Here is a 24,641-nt window from a genome sequence, read left to right as displayed (position 1 = left end):
TAACATTGTGGAAACTTGAAATTCCCGGTTCCATTACAGGTGAGCACTTGCACCCTTCGCTTGAAGGGGGGGAAAAGTTAGTGCTATTTATGTGGATATACCTCATGAAAATGCCTGCAGTCTATGGCAAAGTACATTTTTAGACTGGATCACTAGATGTGTCTTTTAGAAACAGGAAAGCCTAAGGATACTGCTGAACCTCATGAAATCACATTTTGTATCACTGGAGCTCGACTTCTGCCTGCAGGTGATTTGGAAACATGAATCGGTTCATGGGTAGGTCAGTGGCAAATTGTTCCAGTGGTGAGTCAGGAGGAGAAAGAAGAAATTATGGAAATTCAGTTACAAAATACAATGGAAGGTTTTATATTGACTTTAAAAGATGGTATGTAAAGTGCCCTGATATACTAAAGGAAGAGTATGAAGGTTTCATAATTTGTTGTAACATGTAGCCACCAGGCTGTTGTCATTCAAGATGGATGATGGATTGATAGATGTTAATCTTTTTTTTTCCCTTTTTTTTTCATTGGAAAAGGAGTGAAACCTTGAAAAAATCAAGAACTTGATTGCACAAGTTGTTGGCCAGTGTCAACTTTAGTCCTATTTAGGCAGTTTACTTGCAAGTCTGAAAGCTGCACACTTGTAGAAATGTCTATCTTAGTAGGTCCAACTGTAGCTTTTATTAGGTTCAACAGTAGACATCTTATTGGGCAGATACATCTATTGTGTAAGGCAATAAATTCAGGACTGACAGTGGGGCAAACTGCGATGACTTTTATCTTGTAAAATAAAAAAACTGTTTCAGATGGGCTTACAACCCTGTAGCAAACCTGATTGGGAATATCTGGGAGACTTGAAGGGACTTTAGTTCTTAGACAGTTTGTAATGAGTGATGTCTCATTGTAATGAAAATCTGTGATGAAGTCCAGGAAGGAGAAGGCAGTTTCAGAGTTAGAGGGGCATGATGCTGTTGGTTATGGAGCCCTTCTTTCCCTTTAAACAAAGCATGTTTAAGTTTGTTAAATACAACTTCGTTTTCTATGTTATATTTTCTAGTTTGAGCTTCCTTTCCTGAATTAATATAGTAAGGTATTTGGTTTGCCATGAATTTTGTCTCATGAGGATGAAAACACTGTATTTAGATTTTCAATTGGTTGACTTCAGTCAGTCTGTTTCACCTTGCAGCTTATTTTGCCACTGAAGTCGTAGACTTCTGTGTGACATTCAGGACAATCTAACAATGAGATTTTTTGTCTTGGCTTGGTGTGGGTTTTTTTGTTTGTTTTGTTTTAAGCTCCTATTAAAGAAACAGGTCAAAACAAATAATTTTTCAATTTTCTCTGAAGCATGGTAGCTCTTGACCAAGTCCTGATGTGGTTGTTTGTGTAGCATCTCAACAAAAAGAGATTGTGTAATTTCCTTGGACAGAATAAAGGGTCTCTTGGTGGCTTTGAACCATTGCTTTCTCATCCCCCTTGTGTGTCTGGAGGAAGATAATTCTGTTTACTTGTCTGAACCTGTTACACTGTATTTAAGCTCCAAAGTTACTTTATCCATAACATGGAGTGTCTTCAACTGTACTAGGTATCACTTGATTAAGCCCCTGTGGATTTAAAGTGCTTTCTAAACAAAGGAAAAGAGTGAATCTGTTAACAAAGTCTTAAACATAGAATCTCTGACTTTGAAGTGCTAGATGCATTTCTTTTCAGTCAGAGCTTTGGTATTCAGGTATTTTCTGACTGTATCTGATTTAATAAGTTTATTGTGGTACAATTCCATCTAAACATGAGAGAAGTTTTTACTGTGAGAATGATGGAATGCTGGAACAAGTCACCCAGAGAGGTTGTGGAGCCTCCATCTGTGGAGGCATTAGGAACCTGATTGGACACATTTCTGGGTGACCTCCTGTAGCTGTATCTGCTTGTGCTCGGGGGTTGGACTAAGTGATCTCCAAATGTCCCTTCCAACCTAAATGATTCTGTGATTCTTGGTGTCATTTTCCTGAGCAACTCTAATTCTGCTGCTGTGTGACAGTTCAAGCTCGCATGGTGTATTGCTGCCACTGGAGTTACAGTCCCTTTCTCCCCAGCTCAGACTGGCATCACCGCTGCTTGCAGAAACATTCATACCAATGAGAAGTGAGCTGGATTAGGGAAATTACCTCCATCCAGTAGAAGAAATGGCTATTTCTGATAAGGAGCACCTTCTGTGCATAGGTCAAAACCAAGTGCTTGCACTGAAGTGGAAGAGAAAGGAGAGACCTGAGAGTGTGGGTGACATCAGGGGTGTGTGTCAGGGCAGAAGGGTTTGTGTCCTTTGACAGAAGATCTGGTTCATGCCGACGTGAACAGATTGTGTGAATCCTGATTGTACAGCCTTGCTTGTTCTGGTGTAATTGCTATATCAGTATAAATAAGTTACAAAATACTGATCTGATTTAGGCTATGCATTATCATGTTGCTTTGCTTTTGGAAAATGATTGTTGAGTTAAAAAACCACTAAGATAGAAGTGCTCTGTTTCCCCACCTTTGTAAAACTGTAATCTTTTACTTATTCAACTGATAACAATGGTAGGCTGATTTTATTTTCTGGTTATGTATTTTTTTCAGACAGAAGTAGTCTTAGGATATTGCAGGTATGTTCACTCCTTTGTTGATTAGGAATAAGAAAATGAACAAATTCTATTGTAGGTTTCATCATCTTTCACTTTCCAAGAGTCTTAAGGTCTTTCATTCATGTGTGTTCAGCCACAATATTGACATGTTTCCAATGAAACAACCATGTGGGCTCTGCCCTTGTAACTGAAATCTTTGAATTGAAGTAATTCTAACACATCATTCTCATCAGGAAAAACTTTTATGAATATTTGCAGGTGACAATACTGGCCTGATTATATGAAGGCTTAGGTAGTATGAAAGGATATTACACATTTTGGGGATGGAGGAAGTATGCCTGGTACCAGTTTTGAAATTGTATGTTTAATTGAATTACAACAGTTTCAGCTTTATTTACTATAAAACAGTAATTTTAAAAGGTGGTTGTGTTTCTAACGCATTAAACATAGACATGTTTTGGAAAAATATGTTCTGATCTCTTTCAGAAATTTGTGTGCATCCATTTTAGCATCTGAATTAAGAAGTGTGTTTTTGAAAAAAGTCTCCAGATTGTCCTTGCTTATTCAATTTTGTTGGTAATGCAAGGGGATCTTGGAGTGCAAAAACTGGATTCCTTCTGGGTGGAAGTAAGCTGGAGGATAGGCTCCAGCATTCCTTGTGTGCTCCAACTGCTAGTCCTTGTTCAGTCAGCAGAACCAGACTACACCTGGTTTGATCTGCTGGGATGTATGTAGCGTGAATACTGGGTCAACAGCACCAAACCTTCCTGTGTTCCAACGTAGACACAGTATTTTTCTTTCCCTTCCTCTTCCCACTGTCTTCACTAAAATAATGAGACTTCTGCTGTGAGTTGTCAGATTTCTGTCATTCATGTAGGGATACAGTGTGAAGCAGGGGATGGTAGTCTACAGACTGGCAATTTAAAAGCACATCTGGTTTTATTTTTCTTTATTTTTTTTTCCTAATGATTGTTTAGTTTTCTCTACTTAATACTTTTTTTCTGCTGTATTTCATTTCAACTTCAAAAGTGAAAAATGATTGAGACCTAGCTTGAAACGACTGTAAAGGTGAATTTAAAAAACTTGTGCCCTTGAACTATTTTAAGAGTTTAAACATTGAAAAATTTTAGCCAAATGTTGAATTTAAGGAAGGTACTTAAGGAATTTAAGGAACTTAAGATAGGAAAAATTTTGTGAAGGCATATTTGTCAACCTTGAGGTAGATGAAAAGCTGGAAAGAACTCGTTTCACTGACTTCCAGAAGCCACTTGAAATTCAGATGAGGGGCACTTACTTGGACTAAAAGTTGGTAGGTTCCTGTGGAAGGATGAGGAATTAATTTGTTCAGATAAAATACAGTTTTAAAACTATTCTTCCATGGGGTCACATCCCACTTTGGGCACATCCCTCTGCTCCAGCATGGGGTCTTCCCCAGGCTGCAGGTGGGCATCTGCTCTACCGTGGGCGTCTCTGGCACAGCCAGCCTCACCAGGGGCCTCACCAGGGGCCTCAGGGGAGTCTCTGCTCTCCTGGAGAACCTTCTCCCCCTCTTCCCTCACTGACCTTGGTGTCTGCAGAGTTATCTCCCTCACATATTCTCATTCCTTTCTCCCAGCTGCTGTTCCACAGCAGCTTTTTCCCCTTAAATACGTTATCCCAGAGGCGTTACCACCATCACTGCTGGGCTCAGCCTTGGCCAGCGCTGGGTCCGTCTCGGAGCCGGCTGGCATCGGCTCTGTCAGACATGGGGGCAGCTCCTGGCAGCTTCCCACAGAAGTCCCCCCTGCAGCCACCCCACTGCCAAAACCTCGCCATGCAAACTCACTGCGGGTAAGCACATACAAGAGGACAGCAGTGAACAGCCAAATTGAATGAAGCATATGTTGTGTCCATGTTAGGACACTGCCTGTCCCTTCATTTTCTTCTTACACTATTGATTTATAGAATTGTTAAACCTAATAGGTGATTTGCCTTATGTATTTTTTTAAAAATTCTAGTAAGGGCCAGACATTAACTATTTGAGATTACCAGACTTGCTCTGAATTTAGGTAAGAAATGGTATTCTTGTAAGATAGTTTCCCAAGGTCACAAATCAGGTTCATGGCCAAACCAATAATAGTAGGACACCGTTCCTTTCATTCCTGTTTTAATTAGGCTAAACAGTGTTGAAATAGCTTTAGACTGATGGGGAAGTCCATTTGCTTAGAACATGTAAGCCTGAAAACACTAGTAAATAGTGTAGGGACTGTTGCTATATGGTAGAGGGAGACTGCTTGCTTCACTTAGTGCTTTTGAGGTGGTTCTAAGTTTTTAGGCTCCTGTGTTTTTTTAAAAAATACACATTTTATATGTTGTGATCAATTTAACAGTGGACGGGTCTACTAATACGCTACAGAGAATAAGGATTTTGCAGTAGAAGCTTTAAAAAAAGACTATAAACAATACATTCTTAACTATAAAAGCATGACACAAAATCACTTTCGTACAAAAACAGGTAGATCATTGCCCTAAATTAAAATTTCTTTGTGGTATAGTAAGTATAACATATTGTATTTGACCTGATATTCCTTAAATACAGGCTTATGGTGCAAAACGCCGAATAATCAAGAGGAAAAGCAAGTTGAGAAGACTTCTTAGTAGTAGTTTGAAGATTTGGGGGGGTAGGGGGGTGGTTGTTTGTCAGCATGAACATTGTGCTCTGAAAACGGTAATTTTGGACTAGTTAGGATAAGAGTTAATAAATGGTAGTAGGTAACATTCCAAGTGCTAGTCACAAAGACACACCATTCTGAATTTGCTTTGTATTGAGAACAATACTATAACTCATCTATAGTTCCCAACAGTTCCCATTTTCTTTTTTAAAATGCTGTTACCAAATGAGCAGAATTCCACATGCAGGGGTTTTTGGTTTTGTTTTTACTATCAAAAATGTACCTTTTTTGCGGCCTTTCTAAATGTACATTTGTTCTTCAGACCATCTGGAATGCATATAAAATCTCCCTATGTACTTCTACTATCAAATAATTCTGAACAACTCTAATTTTTTTAATTTAATGTGAATAAATTGGCATTAAATCTCCTTTCTAAAGTAGAGGATGCAATCTGTTAAAACTGAAGTGTACCATTATCATCTTCTGTAATGTTTTCCAAGTATGCCCTCCATCTATGACCAAAAGGGAAGCTGGAGTGTAGAACCTGAGTCCAGAAATTAGAGGGAAAGACTTTTAAGCAGATTGAGAAAAAAATTTTAAGATACACTTGAGAGTAAAACAGGCTTTATTACACTCTCTTTTGAAGTTGCTCAAGTGATTAATGTATGTATGTAGTCTCAAAAAAAAAATTGTCCTTTACTCGTGCAGAAAATCTTTCCATTACAAAGGGCTATTTTGTTTTGAGTACTTCAGAAAATTTAAAGAAATTACAGTAGGTTTTGTTTTTTGTTTTTTTTTTTTTTTTTTCCCTCAATGGATGTTTTATGCTATTTTATATGTGGTTATTTTCACTGGTTTAAATAGTTGTTTGCATTAATGTGATGATAGCCTTTCACTCATTGCCCAAGAGAATGCTCACCTGCATGTCCGTATAAAACAGGTGATTTTTTTTGTTGAGCGGTAACAGTTAAATTGAAAGTCAGAAGTTAATAGACTGATGTGTTCAGAGAAATAGTAGAGATGGTAAAGGTGAGTGGATTGAGCTTCTGATAAATATTCAAAAGTTTCTACGACCTGTAAAAGAGGGACAGAAAATCTTATTTCTTCTTGCTATCAGGAGACTATTTTGAAAATAATGAGGAGATAAAAAGTGAGAAGGATGGAAGCCTGTATCCTTTAACTGGGTTAACTTGTGAAGGGAGTAGTGTAGTTTGGCAGTTTGAAAACCTGTATCTAGTAGCAGAGAAGGTATGATGACTCAGACATACCAGTGGGCACACTTTGGAGAACTGCTGGGGTCCAGGAGGGAAGCAGTGACAAACAGCTCAGTGGCGACTTTTGATCCAGGGGAGTATGGAAGGGTCGCTGCCCTTGGCCTCGGTCACTGTGCTTTCAGCTAGAAAAAGGCACTCGTCTTGGGAAATTGTAGAAGCTTTGGGAGGAGGAAATCTGAAATAAACAATGTAAAATGAGAGGGAGTAACATGTAGATTATGAGGCGGTATAGGTTTTTAACAAAACCATAGGATAAAGGTGTTGCCTTCTTACTGTAATGAGTATATATGCAAGACTAACAGTTCCTGGTGTTTAAAACTGATTAGTGAAAAATCCCAGGGTAATACTTTCTATAAATTAATTATGAATACTCATACAAGCAGATCAAGAAGTAATCTGATCCTACATGGTTGTTTTTTGACAAAATTAATACAGGATACACAGTGTATGTATACGTGGCTGATTTAAGCTTTGCCTAAGCATGTAGTTCTGTCATACTCAGTGGACCTGTTTGTTTCTAATGTTATAGGTGAAATTCTACTATTTCCAGTGTTTTACATTGTCAAAGGTTACTTTCTTGGTAAAAAAATAGAGGTTTTACTATTTTTTTACCTGGTCAGCTTCTGACAGAGTAGAATCTTAAATTCATTATTATATCATGTCATAGCAGCATTACCAATCAGACTTTCTTGAATTTTGTAAATAATTTTAAACAGTAAAAACTACTGAAAATAGTTTTTTTATTATTACTCTTCACAGAGTCCTTGGTGCTTTTTTTGTCAGTAAGGCTGTGTGTATTATTTTACTCTGGGTTTGACAGAATTGTATGGTTTTTATTTATTCTGATATTCTCTTGCAGAAACAAATGTTTAAGCGATAACCAAATTTCTTTTGTATGTGTGTATTAATTGAGATTAAACACAATTTCTTCAAAGCTTGCTAAATTAGTGAGATGTATAGGTAACTTCAAGTTTCACTTATATTTTAACAGTGAAAGCAAGTTGAATACATTGGTGCAGAAACTTCATGACTTCTTGGCTCACTCATCGGAAGAATCTGAGGACGCAAACTCTTGTCCAGCATTATCTAAAAACAAAACCATAGGTAAAAAGACATTTTATGCTTTTATTTTTGATGTATATATGATTCTAAAATCAGATTACTGTTATCTCACTATATTGCACTTCACTGGGGCAATTGTGCAAAGTCCTAATGTGATTTAAGTGGTGATATCTTAATATACAATAGGCCTTTGATACAGTATTTCTTTCAGTTCTAAATCTTTTCTAAATGTGAAAAAACCCTAATCCTACTGGTAATGTACCGTCTATGAAACATGAGAGGGCAAACATGCATGTATTTGCTGTGCTAGGAGTTCCTTGTTTAGTTTTCCTGAATGTGTAAGTGCAGTATCTTGTTTTTTTCTGCTGAGGTAAAACTTTTTCAGTCATTGTAGTTGTGGAAGAAGTTCTGGAGATTATGCTTTCATAATGATTTGACAAAGATTTCTACATATAATCTGGAAACATTTGAAAACAAAATAATATTTCTGAAAAACCTTGAATCCTACACTAGGTCAAATCTGATATTAGAAGTTCTTACTTGGAAGTTAGAAATAGGTGATGACTTTTAAACACTCTGTTTTGATTACAGTAATAAAAAGTGAAAATTATTTCATAACAGTACTGAATAAAATTTATTTCCAAATTTAGGTTAAATCTGTTTCCTAGTTTAACTAGGACTGGATACAGGTGCAAAACCTTTCAATCTTTGCTGTTTAATGAGCTAAAAGTTGTGCTGAAGTGATAGAGTACAGGAAAATGAGAGTGTTTGCTGTCTGATGGAGTTTATTTTCAAACTCCTTTTATCCTAAGTAATTAAGCTTATGTGGGTTTTCTGGTGTGCAGTTATTACTTTTTTAGTGTTTTGTCTTGAGAGAAAGTCTGCTGCCATGTAGTGCTAACCTCCTTGTGACAACATCAAACTGAACTGTTAACGTAGGAAGAAGAAATTATTAATGTGATAATTCAGCAAATAATAAACTAAAGTGTGATGTACATGCATCTCAAAGTGAAATTTTGTTGAGGAGCGTACGGGGAAAATGAAATACTTTCCCTTTATCCTGTTTAGTTATGAAATAGAATTTGGCTCCTTGCCTTAAAATACAGATTTACTTCAAAACAGGGGTACACTTGCTAATTAATACCAGACATATTTCAGTACTGGTTTTGAGAGCTCAGATTTTATTTCTTAAAAAAAAAAAAAAAAACCAACCCCAAAAAACCCAACAAAACCATATGAAAGTTGAAAAGTCAAGAATTAAATATTAGGAAATGCCAGAATTAACTGCAAATTTTCTTCCCCCCTCCAGGTTTCTGTGTATACTGGTAAATGTCTTTAGCAATTGTGGTTTGTTTGTTTATTTTTAATCCACAGGATGCTCATTCAGTGTACAAGTGACAGATGTGATTGGGACCAAGTCAGGTTTATGTAGGAATGGATCTCGTTTTGTCCCAGCATTTGGAGGATATGTAAACTACTAGGCAGAGTGTTGTGAGGCGGGAGATGATGATGAAGATGATTAAGTGTGTCTCAAGAGAGTTGCAACTTGTCCCTGCCACACGCAGGTCAATTAAAACACAAAGCAGTTCTTCACTGAGCACTTTATCTGTGCACTGCTGAGGAGCTGTACTGTACCATAATGCTTACGTGCTAGGAACACTAAGTAATGTGAAATTGCACCAGTAACTTTCATTCTGGCTTTTCTTAATTTTTAAGTACTTGATTTTCCAGCCTTAATAATGTTACTTTATCCTCTCTGCATTTGAGTTGGATGTCTACCTCCTCTCCATTGCAAGGGTACCAATAGGAGAATCCCTGAGAGCGTAGGAGAGACTGACATCTTGCTCTTGTTTCGAGTGACCAGCCCCTGCCCTGGAGCAGCAGTCCCAGGGGAAATCTGCGCCCCTGCAGCCCTGGAGTGGGTGGCATGCATGCAGCTGGGTCAGCAGTGGGAGCTGTTAGGGGCTGCAGCACGCTTGTTGTTCTGTGGGGATGCGCACGGACAGCCCAATAACACACGCAAACTGCCAGTGGAGCTTGTTTAGTTGCTTTTGGCAATAGCACTTGTGCAGTCTGGTTAACAGCCTGAATGCAGAATCCGCAGAGGTGGCAGCTGCCAGAATCAAAGAAATCTCTACTGAGCATGTACAAACTGGTATTTTCCATGGATTTATCTGTTGGGCAAAATTGGTCAAGAGTAGCAAAGGGACAGTGTCTGGCCTCCACAAGAAATGTCACGCTTCTTCCACATTTCACTTTCTTTCTTCAAAATAGGGAAATGCCTGTAATATTCCAGAGAATAAATTTCAGATACTTAAAAGGGCCAAAAACTTTGACCGTTTCCATTTTTTATTCCCCTCTACTTTAGCTTCACATGCAGAAATGGATGGATAGTTTTGGCCCAACCAATTCAGCCTAGGTCAAATACCCAACATTAAATTTCCTAATCAAAATGATTTATTTTTTTTAAAATGGAGAAGAAAATTATTTTTCCCAAATATGGAGTTTAAGGATATAGTAAGTTGCAGTGCTAGCAGTCTTATGTTAAAATCACAAGTGGTCATGATACATCTCCTATAATCATACTACCACTTTACTCACAGTTTTTTCAGTAGTGTACAAGTACAATTGAATCACTGAACTTGGAAACTTTCCCTTCTGTTGCCTGGACTGGTGGATGGAACTGATACTAATAGGTTGCATGTCTTTAGGTTTTATATTCCACGGTTCCCAAGATCGAGAAATGGGAATTGTCTGTCATACCCTTTATCAAATGGAATTTTTGCCTGTGATTCTATGATCCCAGATCTAATATTATGTTTTTAATGTCAAGATGTGTAAGAGAAAATACCTAAGTAACTTCTTAGAGATTAAAATGATGCACTAACTATATTATTTCTGGATTACAGTTGCACATTCATTTATTCAGTATTTCTTTACCAAGGGTGATAGGCTGACATTTCAGCCTATCAGCAGTTTAACTGAAAGTAATGTCTTAAATGATTTCTGTAAAATTTATACCATACAATGGAATGTGTCTTGTGCAGTTTGTATCGGAAAGTTATAGTCATCTTCATTCACACTGGTGATAAGTAGTCAATGCTATGACATACAATGTAAAGAACTTTTAATATTTCTTGCATTTCAATGGATTCCTTTAATTTCTCTCCATAGGTAAAAGTAGAGAATCTAAAAGTAGTCCAGACTCAATGGAGAACAATAGAGAAGAGGTAGGAATAAAAATCCTTTTGATTCTTAGTTGCATGACTAGTGCAGAATGCTTAGTATAGAAAATGCTGAGTTCACTTTGTTGCTCTTACAATAAATACTTAAAAGAATATTGTCAAAATCGTGCAGTAAATACAATATCTGCTGAGTGGACATACTAGCTGTAAGATATTTTAAAGTAAATTTTAAATTCTATTTTAAATTTTGGATGACCCTTACTTTGATTTAGGCATATGCAAGCAATCCTTTTTCTTCACGCCCCTCCCCCCCCTTTCTTTATTTCTAAATTACTGAAATACACAGATTTACTCATACAGCTGTATTGTCTTTCTGGTGCACAGTAAGTCCCAGAAAAAATGTCTCGTAACACAGTTAGAGAGTTAGGTTTTACTTACCTGAGGTATGCAATTGCTTTTTTTTTTAAGAAATGCAAACTGTTGTTAATTGATTCAGATTGAGTATATTGCAAAGTGAGCTTTTCTTTTTAAAGAAATACTCTTTTATCCTTATTTCATTCTTTGGTGTATATGTCAACAGGGTCTTAATTAGGTTTCGGTTTAAAAGAATTGGTCTCTACCTTGTATTTACACTTGCAGCCTGTTCCTCAGGTAACAGTAGGTACTTAGTAGGTACTTCTATATGGTGTGTTATATACATTAAAGACATTTTTCATGTGGTATATCGTATAAAGATATTATATATAGATATAATATCTACTCTCCTGTTAGAAACATTCTGGATGACAGTATGTTAATATGTAGAGAAAACACAAGTGTTAGTGCCCTGCCTTAGTTTGCATTTACTGTGTTAAATTCAGGTATGTATTTGATACTGCCCAAACCTAGTTATAATACACTTGCACAAACCTCTGAAAAAACACTTTTCCTGTAAAGGCTGCCAGCCCTTTCTGGCATGTGAACTAGGTAACAAGTGTCTACATTCTGCTGGCAATTCTTGGGTGCATACTAGGGATAGCTCCCTAGCACCAGCCTTCGTGGGTATTTGTATATCAGAAAAGATGATGGTTTCTTCACGTAGTGTGAAAAATGTTTGTAGACCTGCATAAGCTACTAAATGCTGTGAGGAATCCAGATGAATTTTAAAAAAGTGCAAACGCACAGCGGTGTGGAGGCAGGGGTGAGTGTGTGTGTGTGTGTGTGTGTGTGTGTTCTTCCATGTGCTAATCATGCAAGTTAACGATGCCGTGAAGATATACAGAGCAGGAGGCCCCAGAACTGTTGGTGAATAGGGCTGACCAGTGATCACGAGCCATTCTCAGTCCCTTCTCCAGAAATCTGAGAGAACTTTCAGCAGGTAGTGCAAGTTGAGAATTGCAAGTTGAGAATTTCCTCAATTTCAGGAAGACCCGTGCTTGGGATAAGTGCAGTGTTTCTCTCTGAATGTCTCAACTTATAATGGTGCCCTCGCTTGATTTCTTTTAAGCTACATGCATAGGGAGGTTAGTGAGTACTGGTGACTTAAAGTGTGGTAACACTTATTCTTAAATCTGTTTCTAGAAGTGTAATGACTTCTTGGAGACTTACTACTGATCTGAAACTTTATATATTTAGTTTAACTGAATTGGCATGAGTATTGAAATTGTGTGTCAGTTTTGTTAATGCTTTTCCTGCTTTATGTTTTTTTTTTTGGTAAGAGCGCTGGTGAATTCTGAGATGTGTTCTAGTTAATGTAAGAAACTATTTTTGTTGACAGGTCACTTGGTCACAAATGTGCTGACTTTGTATTTTTTTCTTGCTTTTAGGGCAGTAGTTCTTCAGAAAGAACCAAATCTTTAGGATCATCACGTTCAAAAAGGTTGGTTTGGAAAAATAAATTACTTTTTGGCATGTGAAACTAAGTCCATGCACTGTGCCAGATACTTCTAGTGTTCATTAAGTTAGCGGAGTGCTGATAAAACAAATGCCTCAGTGCACTTAAAATTCAAACGGTCTTTCAGGGTCAAAGGTTAAGATCATAAAGGTTGATTTTTATTAACAAAGACGACAAGATTATGCTTTTATTTTATTTTTTTTTTCAGAACAAAGGTGTTTATACAATTGTTCCTTCACTCTCGCTATTTTTACATGCAGGATTCTTCCAAAGATGTAAATTGAGTCATACGGAAAAAAGGTTTTATGTACCTTACTGTTGGGAGACTGCAGAATCAAAATGTGCTATTAAATTGTCCTGTGCAGAAACTGCCATTTGCTGTATCTCTGCTTAATCCTTTTTTGCTCTTTGATTTTAAAAAAGTATGGAGTTAACTGTTCACCACCCAGTTTGAACCTACAGGGGAGAAACTGTGACCTAAGCAACAGCAGACTTATTCTAGTAAAACTCCCTCTCATCTTCTGCTCTCAGCTGATGTTCGTTCAAGTCACATCCTTCATGATTTTTTTTAAAAATCCTAGTATACTGTATAGATAGGTGAGCTGTTGTAAATGCACGATTTCAACAGCAGTCTTCTTACTGCTCTTTAAAAGTATGTATCTCTCTTCACTCTCCTTTTTATCCCGTTTTGTTTATTTTATCATGTCTGCTGGAATTGAACAATATTCTTCATTCTCCCTTTCTGTTCGTCTTGATTCTCTATTTGCAAGTGGGGTTTTATATTTGGCTGTAATTTCTCCCTCATCTTCTGAATTCAGTGTCCTGCTGAATTCTTTTTCATTTATATTGTTTTTACAGTAGTTTTTTGCTTCCTGTCTATCACTAAAGGTATTTTCACTCATACAGTTATCATACTGTGCCTGATACTGACAAAAATACCATCTTGCAGTAGCTCATGTATTACCTTCAGACTACCGAAAATTACGCTCAACATTTTTTTCTTCCTGACCTGACATAGTAAATTCATTCATTTTAATGTATTCAGTTCTAAAGCATGTTTGTGTGAAATTCTGGCAACTGGTCCTTGTATCAACAGTCAGCTTTTTAATTTCTTTCTGCATTTCCTTTATTTCCTTGCAAGCATTTTTTCTGCCAAGCTGCTTTTTGTCATTTGCTAATATCTGTGTTCTCTTTGTGCTGACTGTTAAACTTGGAATGATGTATAAAATTTCTGAGCAGACATTCACTTGTATTTCATTTAGGCTTTTTTCTTAGAAGCACGACTTTCCTGCATACCTTCTTAAGAACACAATAAACCTTGATTTAAAAAAAAAAAAAACAAAAACATACAACAAGCCTGTGAAACAGAAATATTTTATTAGTATATCTTTTTATTTCACATAGGAGTGGTTAATTCCTGTTCCTAACAAGGAAATTAGCTTACAGCTTCTTGTAATAACTTGGAACATCTCACCTCATAATGTCTTAAACAAATTCAAAAAGAACATAGGTTTTCACAATTAGTATGGTGTTTTGCTTGCAGAGAGCCAGACTTACCTGTATTGCAATATGTAATATTTGTTGTGGTATGTTTTTTTTTTTCTGTCTATGCAGGAAACCTACAGTTGTTACAAAATATGTTGGATCAGATGATGAACAAATCTTAGATGAAACTGTAAATGAAGATATTTCAAATGAAAACTCAGAAAACGATGTTGATATGCAAAGCTTGCCTAAAGGTAGTTCATGTTTGACTTTATTTCTGAATTTAGCAAATTAGCTGAGATTATGATGCAGTATAAATAATTAACTAGAATACACATGTATTAGTAAAACGCCTGTCTTAAGTCCTGTTGGCTTTTATATATAATATACATGCTAGTGCACAACCACATGTGCACACCCTGTGCACGCGCATTTAAAAGAGGAAACCAAGTAGTTTTAGTTTTAAAACCAGCATGCTTTAATCTGTGGGTACACCAGGATGTGTCTGGTGTCTTAATTTCATATGTTTACTGATATCTGTATAAAACCAACATGAAACAGGGGAAATAATTTATTTCTATTCTTTTGTAGAAATTTCAAACTGTCACTTACAAATTTTACTTAAGTTAGTGTTCTATCTTTGAGGTTATTTACAATTAGATCAAGAAAAGCAAAACTAAATCTGGGGAGGGAAATGTCATTACTGGATCTATTTTTTTTTAGTAGGCCTTTAAATAGTTAATACTACAAGTCTACATCCCACATCTCTTAACTATTGTGTGAGTTTGATTAATTACTTCCATTTCTTACCTATGAAAGCTTCAGAAAAAATTGGAGGGGCTGCTACTGTTTACTGCATGAGTACCAGTATTTAAAGCAGTCACTTTAAAATTATTTTTTCAGAATATTAGACTATTTCCAGTGTCTTCACAACAGAAATACTAAAACTGAGCTCTTAAGTAGGAAAGATGATTTTTCATTCACATAATTTTGATTAGCAGTCTTCTCTGTTTAAGTAAAAATGAATTTTTTAATTTTGTTGAAGACTCAACAGGTTTTATTGTATTACTTTTTCATTTATTTCATGCTCAAATAAATTAAGATGAGGGAAACTGGATAGGAGGGGGAAAAGAGAGAGAAAAGAGTAGTTGCTCTAAGGCTTTTGATAGACTTAAGCGACCTAATCGAAGTCCTTTATTTGTAGCGTTGGACTGCAAATACCTGTACTACACACACCCAGCAGTATGACAGTCCTGTTCTGCACATACCACACCAGGGCAGAGAGAGCAGAATTTGCTCCTCGTAGCCCATTCAATCTTTGGCTTTTGTCCTACAACTGCAAAACAGTCATAGTTTGAAGTTTGTGGTGGGTTTTTTTGTGTTTTTTTTTATTATTATTTTTATTTTGCTGTTTTTTATTTTTCTGTGAACATCTGTGCATTCAAAACTTTGTTGAGTTTTAGTCAACAGATTGCACTTTTATTTTAAAGGTACTGTGTTGGCTTTTATTTAAACAGGACTTTTGTACTTCATTTGGATGTGTAATGGTTTCCAATTTCTAAATAAAATTATTCTAGGTACAGTGGTTGTACAGCCTGAGCCAGTGCTGAATGAAGACAAAGATGATTTTAAAGGGCCTGAATTTAGAAGCAGAAATACCGTTAAAATGAAACCTGAAGCTCCCAAAAAGCGTGGAGGTAAATACAATTTAAAACACTTACTAAAACGGGTTTAAATTGTTGCTTACGACCACATTTGGTACATCTAAAAATCATTCATATTTCTAATAAATTATCCTAAAAATACCTCCACTCTTCTGGCTTTTTGTTCATTAAGGATTCTAGCTGGCTGAAATTAGCCTCCATTGCTGCCCCTGCAATGCAGCAGTGAAAGCTAAGATTAGTTCTCATTAAACTTCTGATTTTCAGTAGCTATAGGATGCATCATTAGGTACTCCGTATGGACCCTTCTTATTTTGTATTCAGAACAGTTTCTTGGATATGATCAAGTGTCACAGGTATTCCTTTTTTCAAGGAATTACACTGGAACACACTCATATGGAAACAGTCACTGACTCACCAAGAAAGCAACCATATTTGAGTAGGGACATGTTCAGGCATATTACCAATCAGTGAGCTAACAAGAAACCTAAAATCTCTAATCTCTAATTCAAAGACTTTTTTGTTTTGTTTTTAAAATGTGGCAAATTTCCCACCAGTAGGCCCTTCTAATGATAATCTTTGAAAAGCTGCTATGCCAGCTGTTTTTCCATAGCCGCTGCTAAAACTGAGGAGAAGTTAGGTAGATTATAGTGGTAACAGAAATTAATCTCTCATTTTTTTCCCAAAAAGTGAGGGAGAGGAAGCAGTATGTGTAAAATAGCCAGTAAGAAGGCAGATTTTTTTCATTAATAATACTAGCAGTATCTTAGTTCACACACCTGCAGCAGTACCCTGGATATTCAGACAAACAGCTCTTGTACACACTATTAATTCTTCCCACTGCATCATTTGAGACACTTGCTCTCTTTTAAACTCTTATTATAATTTAATAAGTGCTATTTCTCCATCTGTGGTTGAAGAGGAATATAATGTGACTGTGGAAATGTGCTTGTGCATACATATGGGCTCATGCATGATTTTAATCACATTTTGAGCATTGATGTTTTCTCTAAATTATTAATCTTTGAAAGTCAGTTCCGTTCTATTCATGCAAGATGTCCTACTCAGCATATGGGAATGCTTTTTCCATTTGTGTTTATAATAATTTTAGAAGAGGGCCAACAGAAATCTTCAGGAGTATAGTGTTAAAAATATGGGACTCTTCTGCCTGAGCTTTGTGGCCTGTGTCTGCATCCCCGGGACAATTCATAAGACCTTCTCTTCCAGGATTTTTTCACCATTGCTAGAGAATTTGCAGGCCTTCCTTTGTGTATCTGGACACGTTATTCATGTACTGGTGCCTGACATAATAGTTTTGGAAGGGGCGTCATCAGTTTGTTTAAGCCATACCTTTATCCAGGGCAAGCTCAGCTATATCTGTGTTACTACTGATAATGTTTGACTAGATTTTAAAGATATCCAGTACATGGATTAAGCTTCTGTCAGCTTTCAGGGAAATGGAATAGGTACTGCCTGCTCCTGTGTTGTCCTCATTTCCAGAGCAGGAAGGTAGCCAGGCAAGGGACATGACTGCAGTCTACCTCAAGAGCAGCTGGATTAGGAATATATCAGAACAGTTATTTTGTGACATGCAGAGAAGAGGTAGTGCGGATCCATTTATTCTACACTTGCATGCATCAAGTCTAGTTACATGAAATGGCACTTACCTTTCTCTTGCTACTAGAATGACATGCCTAGCCTGTGCATGTACAAAGTTAAGCATTAATGGTTTAAGCAGGTTAGCATTTAGTCCCATCTAGTTGAGATCCTGAATTCTTTGCACAGTGCAAGTAAATAAATAATAATAAAATAAAAAATGCCAGTCAGCCTGGTTCATTGCAGAGTGCATCTTCACATTTTTATTAAGAGTTATATGTCCTATTTATATTAGAAACAGTAGTAGTAATAGAACTCTTGCCTTTCTAGCATCCAGATGTCTTATCCAAGACTGTAAGAAGCATTGTGTCAGTCATGTCAGTCCTTATTTTCAAGTTTTGTGTCTGCAGAATGCTTATGGTTGTATTTTTGTTAATAAACTCATAGCTAGGACTGTTTTCTAAGTAAGTATTTTCTCAGCATTAATGAATTAGTAGTTGTTTAATTTCTTTGGATCATTATAATTTGTAATAGTAACATGGTGTACAAAGGTTTGCCTCATAAATTATCCTCCTCTTTTCTTTCCTGATGTCAACTTGGAGATTTTAGGGAAGTTGTAGAGAAGGGGGAAGTAGCTTGGGACTTGGACAGTGATGAGCTTGTTCTCTCTCAGCTGGCTGTTACCATCTGTGATTCTTACACCCATTTAAGGACTGTGATGTTTGACAAAGCCTGGGTAGGCTTCTTTGCTGCTAGGTACAATAGAACGTGGTGTTCTTTTCTGAGTAGTATGATGTGATGGATGCATTTAATTGAGGTTTACCAGCAGCATTTCAAACAGGAGTTTGAGCTGTTTTTGAGGTCTTAAGAGATGCTTTGCAAGTCCATGAACTTCTGCAGTACATGCCATCATGCATACATTGAAGTTGAAAACAACAAATCTTGTAGTCAGAATTTCAGACCTGCTATTTTCGCTGAATTGAAAGGGTGTATTAGTTGGTTTTACTGGCCTGTAAGCTATTTGAGATTGTCCTTCAGTAATAAATCGCTAGTAGTGTGTATTGTGTCTTGAGAATGTTCCTTCAGTTTCTTAATGTTACGGTGTTGGCACTTGGTTCTAATTCTGTGGTAGTGATTATTTTAAAAAATAACTTAAAAATATATAGTCTGTACCCTTGACTGTAACCATTAAGTTAACCATTTGAGTTAATTTTCTTATACTACTTTACTGAACATGACAGCAAAGGACAAGTCACAGTTAAGTAATCCTGTATCAAACCTCCATCTGCTTGATCCCAAGTTAAGTTTTTGAAAGTATACCATCCTGGTTCTGGCTGGGATAGAGCTAATTTTTCTTAGTAGCTAGAATAGTGCTCTGTTTTAGATTCAGTATGGGATTTGGTATGAGAAGAATGTTGACAATGCGGTGATGGTTTTAGTTGTTGCTAAGAGATGAAGGATTTTTCAACTCCTCATGTCCTGCCCATGTGCAGGTACTCAAGAAGCTGGGAAGGAGCACGGCCAGAGCACTGGACCCAAATTAGCCAATTAAATATTCCATATCATGTAGTGTTATGCTCTGTGTATAAAGGAGGGATGGGCAGGAACAGGGGGCTCTCTTGTGTTCCAGGATTGCGATTGCGGGATCTTGGTTTTTCGGGATTACTAGCTGGGAACAGGCTGGCTTTCAGTCGGCGTGTGGTGAGCAGTTGCATTGTAGATTGCCTGCTTGTACTTTCTATTATTGTTTTATTTCAATTCTGTTTTTATCTCAGCCTACAAGCCTCCCCTTACCCCTCCAATTCCCTCGCCCATCCCTTGGGCAGAGGAGGGTGAGCAGGCAACTGTGTGGTGTTTGGCTGCTGGCCGGGTTTAAACCATGACATGTATGAACTGAGTGTATGAGCTTTGACAAATGATTTTCCTTTTTCTTGAAAGCATCACTGCTGCTGAAAACAAAGTGGTCTTATAGTATTAATCAGTTAGTTTAACAGCCTGGCACATAGTGAGCCTCCCAACTCCAAGCTCACCACTTCTCAAAGTGAATTGGGAGACTGACATGAAAAAAATGCTTTCTTGATTGAATGTAGATACAGCAGTGGGGTTGTACACAAACTGTGGTAGTGATCAGCAAGATGGTGAGAAAATACATCTTATAGCAAAATTGCAGTTTAAAAAAAAAAAAAAAAAAAAACACAACAACAAAAGCCACCATCAAGAAGGGAACAAAAAGTGAAAAAAGATTTTTCAGGCCTCTTTATAAGAATTTCATGCATCTTCTGTAACTGTTTCCTGTATTTTAATTTGAGAAACTAAAACTGTATGTGCAAGAAATACCATAATACAAACATGAATTTAAATAGTATTTTATGAACAAAGGTTAAATGAGAAGGGTTGTATAGAATATCAGGGCTGCTTTGAAAGAGTTTCAGTGATGACTCTTATTTATTTATTTGTTCTTGTGAAGTGACCAGCTAATCCAAATTAAACCTCTCGAGGGAAAAAAATTACATTTTGCCCCCAAGTAGAGTATAGAAATTAGAGGAAAAATCTTTCAGTCTTTAAATGACAAGTGGTTACAGAAAGATTTCTCTAATGCTGGATGGTGAAGAAATAAAGGCATATGAAAAATCTAACAGGGTGAAATATTGTAAGAAAATGAAATAGGTATATATAGATTTCTTGAAAAATACAAATGAGAACAATTAATCTGTGATTTATCATCCTCTCCATAGAGGAAGGACTACATGGAATTGTAAGCTGTACAGCTTGTGGGCAACAGGTGAACCATTTTCAAAAGGATTCAATCTATAGACATCCTACACTGAAAGTTCTTATTTGTAAGGTATGTGGTAAACACTGCTAAAGTTTGTACTGTTTGTTTTTGTTTGAAATGTCCTGTTAGTTGATTTGTCTGGGATTTTTGTGGAAGTAATTCTTGTTTATCAGCCAATAAACTTTTTAGTCATTAGCTGTTACAATTAAGGAAACTAAAAGCAGAAAACATAAAGACAAACACAGCTTACAAATTTATATTCCTATATTCTTATACCCCAGTTAGTCATTGTGGTTTCTTTGTAATTTATTTTTACAGTTCTAAGGCTATAATTTAAATGAACCTTTTTTGTTAAATGATCTGTCTGAGATCAATTCTGGATCTCTTGATAAAACATTGTACATAAAACAGTGTTGGAATAAGAGGTGGAAAAGTAGCTTCAGAGCCATCTCAGTTTTACTTGTGTACTGGTCCTGAACTGTTGCCATTTATGGCAGCCTCTGTAACGATGGCCTAGTCTGTAACCCAAAACCAGCATCTGGCTCTTCAGCCAAACAGTTTCATGGTGGCTTCAGTTAGGCTTTAAATTGCCTGCAGTGGGAAGAGGTGGGGAACAGGAGGGGAAGGAAGCATCCCTACCTCCTCTTGTGGATACCTCTTCTAGTTTTCAGAAGATATAGAGATCTCTCTTGTGTATCTCTGTAGTTAGAGAGATCCTGTATTTATAAAGATATTTCTAAAGATAGAGAAATACAGACCTGTGTTAGAATGTGCATTTAGCATTTCTCGTCTCTCCTTCTGCTTCCCCAATTCCCCATTAATGTTACGTATCCAGCTGATGTACTATCTCAGGCATGTCCATCTAGTCTAATGTTCTGGCTCATTTCTTCTGTTCATTCTGGATTGTTTCTTTTATAAAATATGTGTTAGAAAAATCAACTTAGATGACTGCTTTCAGTCTTCACTGGAGTCCTAACTCTTGTTCCTAGACTTGAAAGTCCTTAACAAGTAGCTGTACGTGTTCTTGTGATGCGTACAAGTTCTCTGGTTCATTTTTGAAACCTGTTTAGGGTGTTGGGTTCCATAGCAGCTCTTAACTGTGAGCTCTACTTAGATAATTATATCACATGTTGTTTCCCATATTTTTTCTGTATCTTTACTTAATTGAACATGACTTTATGTCAATGTGAGAGAGAGGAATGAATGGAAGACCCTGATCTGCGTACTTCATGTCTTCCATTACTTTCCCTGCCTAGTTCTTTCCTTGTTTTTCTCCTGTTTAGGTGAACAGTCCCAGACTTGAGAAGCTGCTTTCCATTGACTGTAAATGTTCTGTCAAGTGTCTAATTAAACATCAGCTTTTACTGGAGTTTTTTGTTGTTAGTTTAGTTTAGTTGAACAGGTGTATAACCCTGTTCCATATGAAGGGGCGTCATCATTTTAAATTCAGGTGCTGAAGCCTCCTCTGGATTCTGAATGTGCTGATTCACTGGGTAATAGGACACAATTTAGCTAATAGCTTGAATTAATCAGTGTTCAAAGTAGAGCTTCGAGTCTGGGAGAATGCTCTTTACTAGCAAGTGGGGAAAAAAAGGCAAACCTTCAAAATTTAGTTTAAAGAATTCAGCAACTGAAGCCATTGCCACTACTAGCTGAATTGTGTGTATTTTGTTTTTATTACTAATCAATTTTTCAGTGAGAATGCACCTGGAAATCAAAGTCTTGGATGTTAACATCAGGATAAATACTGATGAACATTTTATTTAAAGCTGTATGGCATCGATTGCTAACATAAGGAGCATACAGCTGAAAACTAATTTATATAGGATGAATTGTGTCAAGGAGAATGTGTTGATTTGCCTAGGAAATAGATGGAGAAACTTACAGGTTTGAAGAGAAACATTTAGTTGATGTTCTAAAATATGCCAATATGCAGCTATCAAACAAAAGCCTGTTTAATTTTCAAATAAACCTTGAGCCCTCTAAATAAAAGGTCATGGTTTAAGACCTGTTGTACCTATGAAAGATATTTTTTAGTTTAACACAAATGTAAGAGGGTTAGAATGCTGAAGACCTTGCGGCTACTTCTTTTAATGGCTTACTTCTAAGAAATGCTGAAAACATATGAATTACTGAAGTCCAGTTGACATCTAATAAAAAAATACCTTGTCCTATCTCTTTCTTTACAGACTTGCTACAAGTATTACATGAGTGATGACATTAGCCGTGATTCAGATGGAATGGATGAACAGTGTAGGTAAGTGTACAAAATCTGAAATAACACACACAGCTCTTTGTTTTGCTGTGTTTTGTTTTTTTTTTTTTCTTGCAATAATGAAATTATTGATGGATAAAGACCAGTACATAAGAGCTTAATCAGCAATTGTTTCTCACTAAGAAATGGTCAACCACAGCGTTTTTGTAAATATTGGATTGTTATTTTAGTAATTAACAGAAAAATACTTTATAAAGAAATCCAGTAGCAAACACTTGTAAGACATCACATTTGTTCTGGGAGAACACTTTTTACTGGCAAATGGAAAAAAAGCCCACTCTTTCCAAAAAATTCCCAGGATGTTTCACATTGTTCTTACCAATAAGGAGGGGCTGGTGAGGAGTGTGAAGCTCAAGGGCAGCATTGGCTACAGTTACCATGAAGTGATGAAGTTCAAGATCCTTAGGGCAGTGAGGAGGGCGCAAAGCAACTTGCTACCATGGACTTCAGGAGATCAGACATGGGCCTCTTCAGGGATCTGCTTGGCAGCAGACCATGGGATAAAGCCCAGGAGGGAAGAGGGGCCAAAGAAAGCTCGTTAATGTTCAAGGATTACCTGCTCCAAGCTCAGGAATGATGTGACAAAGAGGAAGTCAGGCAAAAACATCAGGAGACTGCATGGATGAACAAGGAGCTCCTGGACAAGCTCAGTCACAAAAAGGAAGCCTGTAGAGGGTAGAAGCAAGGACAGGTAGCCTGGAAGGGATACAGAGGAACAAGCAGCGCAGCCAGGGATTAGATTAGAAAAGCCAAAGCCCTGATAGAATTAAATCTGGTCAAGAATGTCAAAGGCAACAGGAAAAGCTTCTATAGGTATGTCAGTGATAAAAGGAAGACTAGGGAAAATGTGGGCCCTCTCTGCAAGGAAAGGGGAGACCTGGTTACACAGGATATGGAGAAGACTGAAGTACTCAATGATATTTTTGCCTGTCTAACTGTAAGGGCTCCAGGCACACCGCACAAGACAGAGAAGGCAAAAGCAGGGACTGGGGGGATGAAGAGCCAGTCACCATGGAAAATCAGGTTCAAGACCGTTTAAGGAACCTGAAGGTGCATAAGTCCATGGGAGCTGATGAGATGCATCCACAGGTCCTGTGTGAAATAGCGGATAAAATGTCTAAGCCTCTCTCCATCGTATTTGAGAAGCTATAGCAGTCTGGTGAAGTTCCTGCTGACTGGAAGAGGGGAAACATAACCCTGATTTTCAAAAAAGTTATAAAACCTGGGGAACTGTAGGCCAGTCAGTCTCACGTCTGTGCCCAGCATGATCACAGAGTGGATCCTCCTGTAGAGTCTGCTAGGGCACATGGAGAACAAGGACATGACGGGTGACATCCAACACGGCTTCACCAGGGGCAAATCATGCATGATGAATTTGGTGGCCTTCTGCAATGGGGTTAGTGTTGGTGGATAAGGGAAGAGCAACTGACATCATCTACCTGGACTTGTGCAAAGCATTTGATGCTGTCCCACACAACGTCCTTGTCTCTAAATTGGAGAGATGGATTTGGTGAAGGCATGGACCACTGGGTAGATAAGGAATTGGCTGGTTGGTCGCAGTCAATGGCTTGAATCCAAGTGGAGAGCAGTGACAAGCGGCGTTCCTCAGGGGTCGGTGTTCGGACCAGCGCTGTGTAACATCTTAGAGACATGGACAGTGGGATTGAGTGCACCCTCAGCCCAGAAAGCCACTCGTGCCCTGGGCTGCAGCCAGAGCAGGGGGGGCAGCAGGGCCAGGGAGGGGATTGTCCCCCTCTGCTCCGCTCTGGGGAGACCCCCCTGCAGTGCTGGGGGCAGCTCGGGGGCCCCCAACAGCAGAAGGACACGGAGCTGCTCGAGCGGGGCCAGAGGAGGGCCCCCAAAATTATCAAAGGGATGGAACACCTCTCCTATGTGGACAGGCTGAGAAAGTTCAGCCTGGAGAAAAGAAGGCTCCAGGGAGACCTTAGACTGGGCTCCCAGAGTTTAAAGGGGGTACAGGAAAGGTGGGGAGGGACTCTTGATCAGGGGGTGGGATAGGATGAGGGATGATGAGTTTAAACTGAAAAAATGTAGATTTAGATCTAAGGCAGAAATTGTTCCCTGTGCGGGGGGTGAGGCCCTGGCCCAGGGTGCCCAGAGCAGCTGTGGCTGCCCCCTCCCTGGAAGGGTTCAAGGCCAGGTTGGACGGGGCTGGGAGCACCCTGGGC

At 37.8% G+C, this 24,641-nt stretch overlaps 1 protein-coding gene across 3 annotated transcripts in view; it reads left to right on the top strand.

Moving 5' to 3' along the window:
* The window catches only part of ATRX (ATRX chromatin remodeler), an 89,796-nt gene that overhangs the window by 4,155 nt on the left and 61,000 nt on the right, over window positions 1-24,641 (top strand). For 2 of the 3 annotated variants that reach the window (XM_042807478.1, XM_042807477.1), the window contains exons 2-8: window positions 7,531-7,643; window positions 10,776-10,831; window positions 12,592-12,644; window positions 14,274-14,398; window positions 15,722-15,841; window positions 20,137-20,246; window positions 22,367-22,434. In XM_042807478.1, coding sequence (XP_042663412.1) covers window positions 7,531-7,643; window positions 10,776-10,831; window positions 12,592-12,644; window positions 14,274-14,398; window positions 15,722-15,841; window positions 20,137-20,246; window positions 22,367-22,434 — 645 coding nt within the window. The remainder of the gene's footprint in view (window positions 1-7,530; window positions 7,644-10,775; window positions 10,832-12,591; window positions 12,645-14,273; window positions 14,399-15,721; window positions 15,842-20,136; window positions 20,247-22,366; window positions 22,435-24,641) is intronic. The other variant, XM_042807479.1, reaches the window with a different exon arrangement.

This window comes from Tyto alba, unplaced genomic scaffold (genome assembly GCF_018691265.1).
Source record: "Tyto alba isolate M040663 unplaced genomic scaffold, T.alba_DEE_v4.0 Super-Scaffold_5, whole genome shotgun sequence".
Taxonomy (NCBI): Eukaryota; Metazoa; Chordata; class Aves; order Strigiformes; family Tytonidae; genus Tyto; species Tyto alba.
The sequence above is the reverse complement of the archived record's forward strand: the minus strand, read 5'-3'. Positions and strand labels throughout refer to the sequence as shown.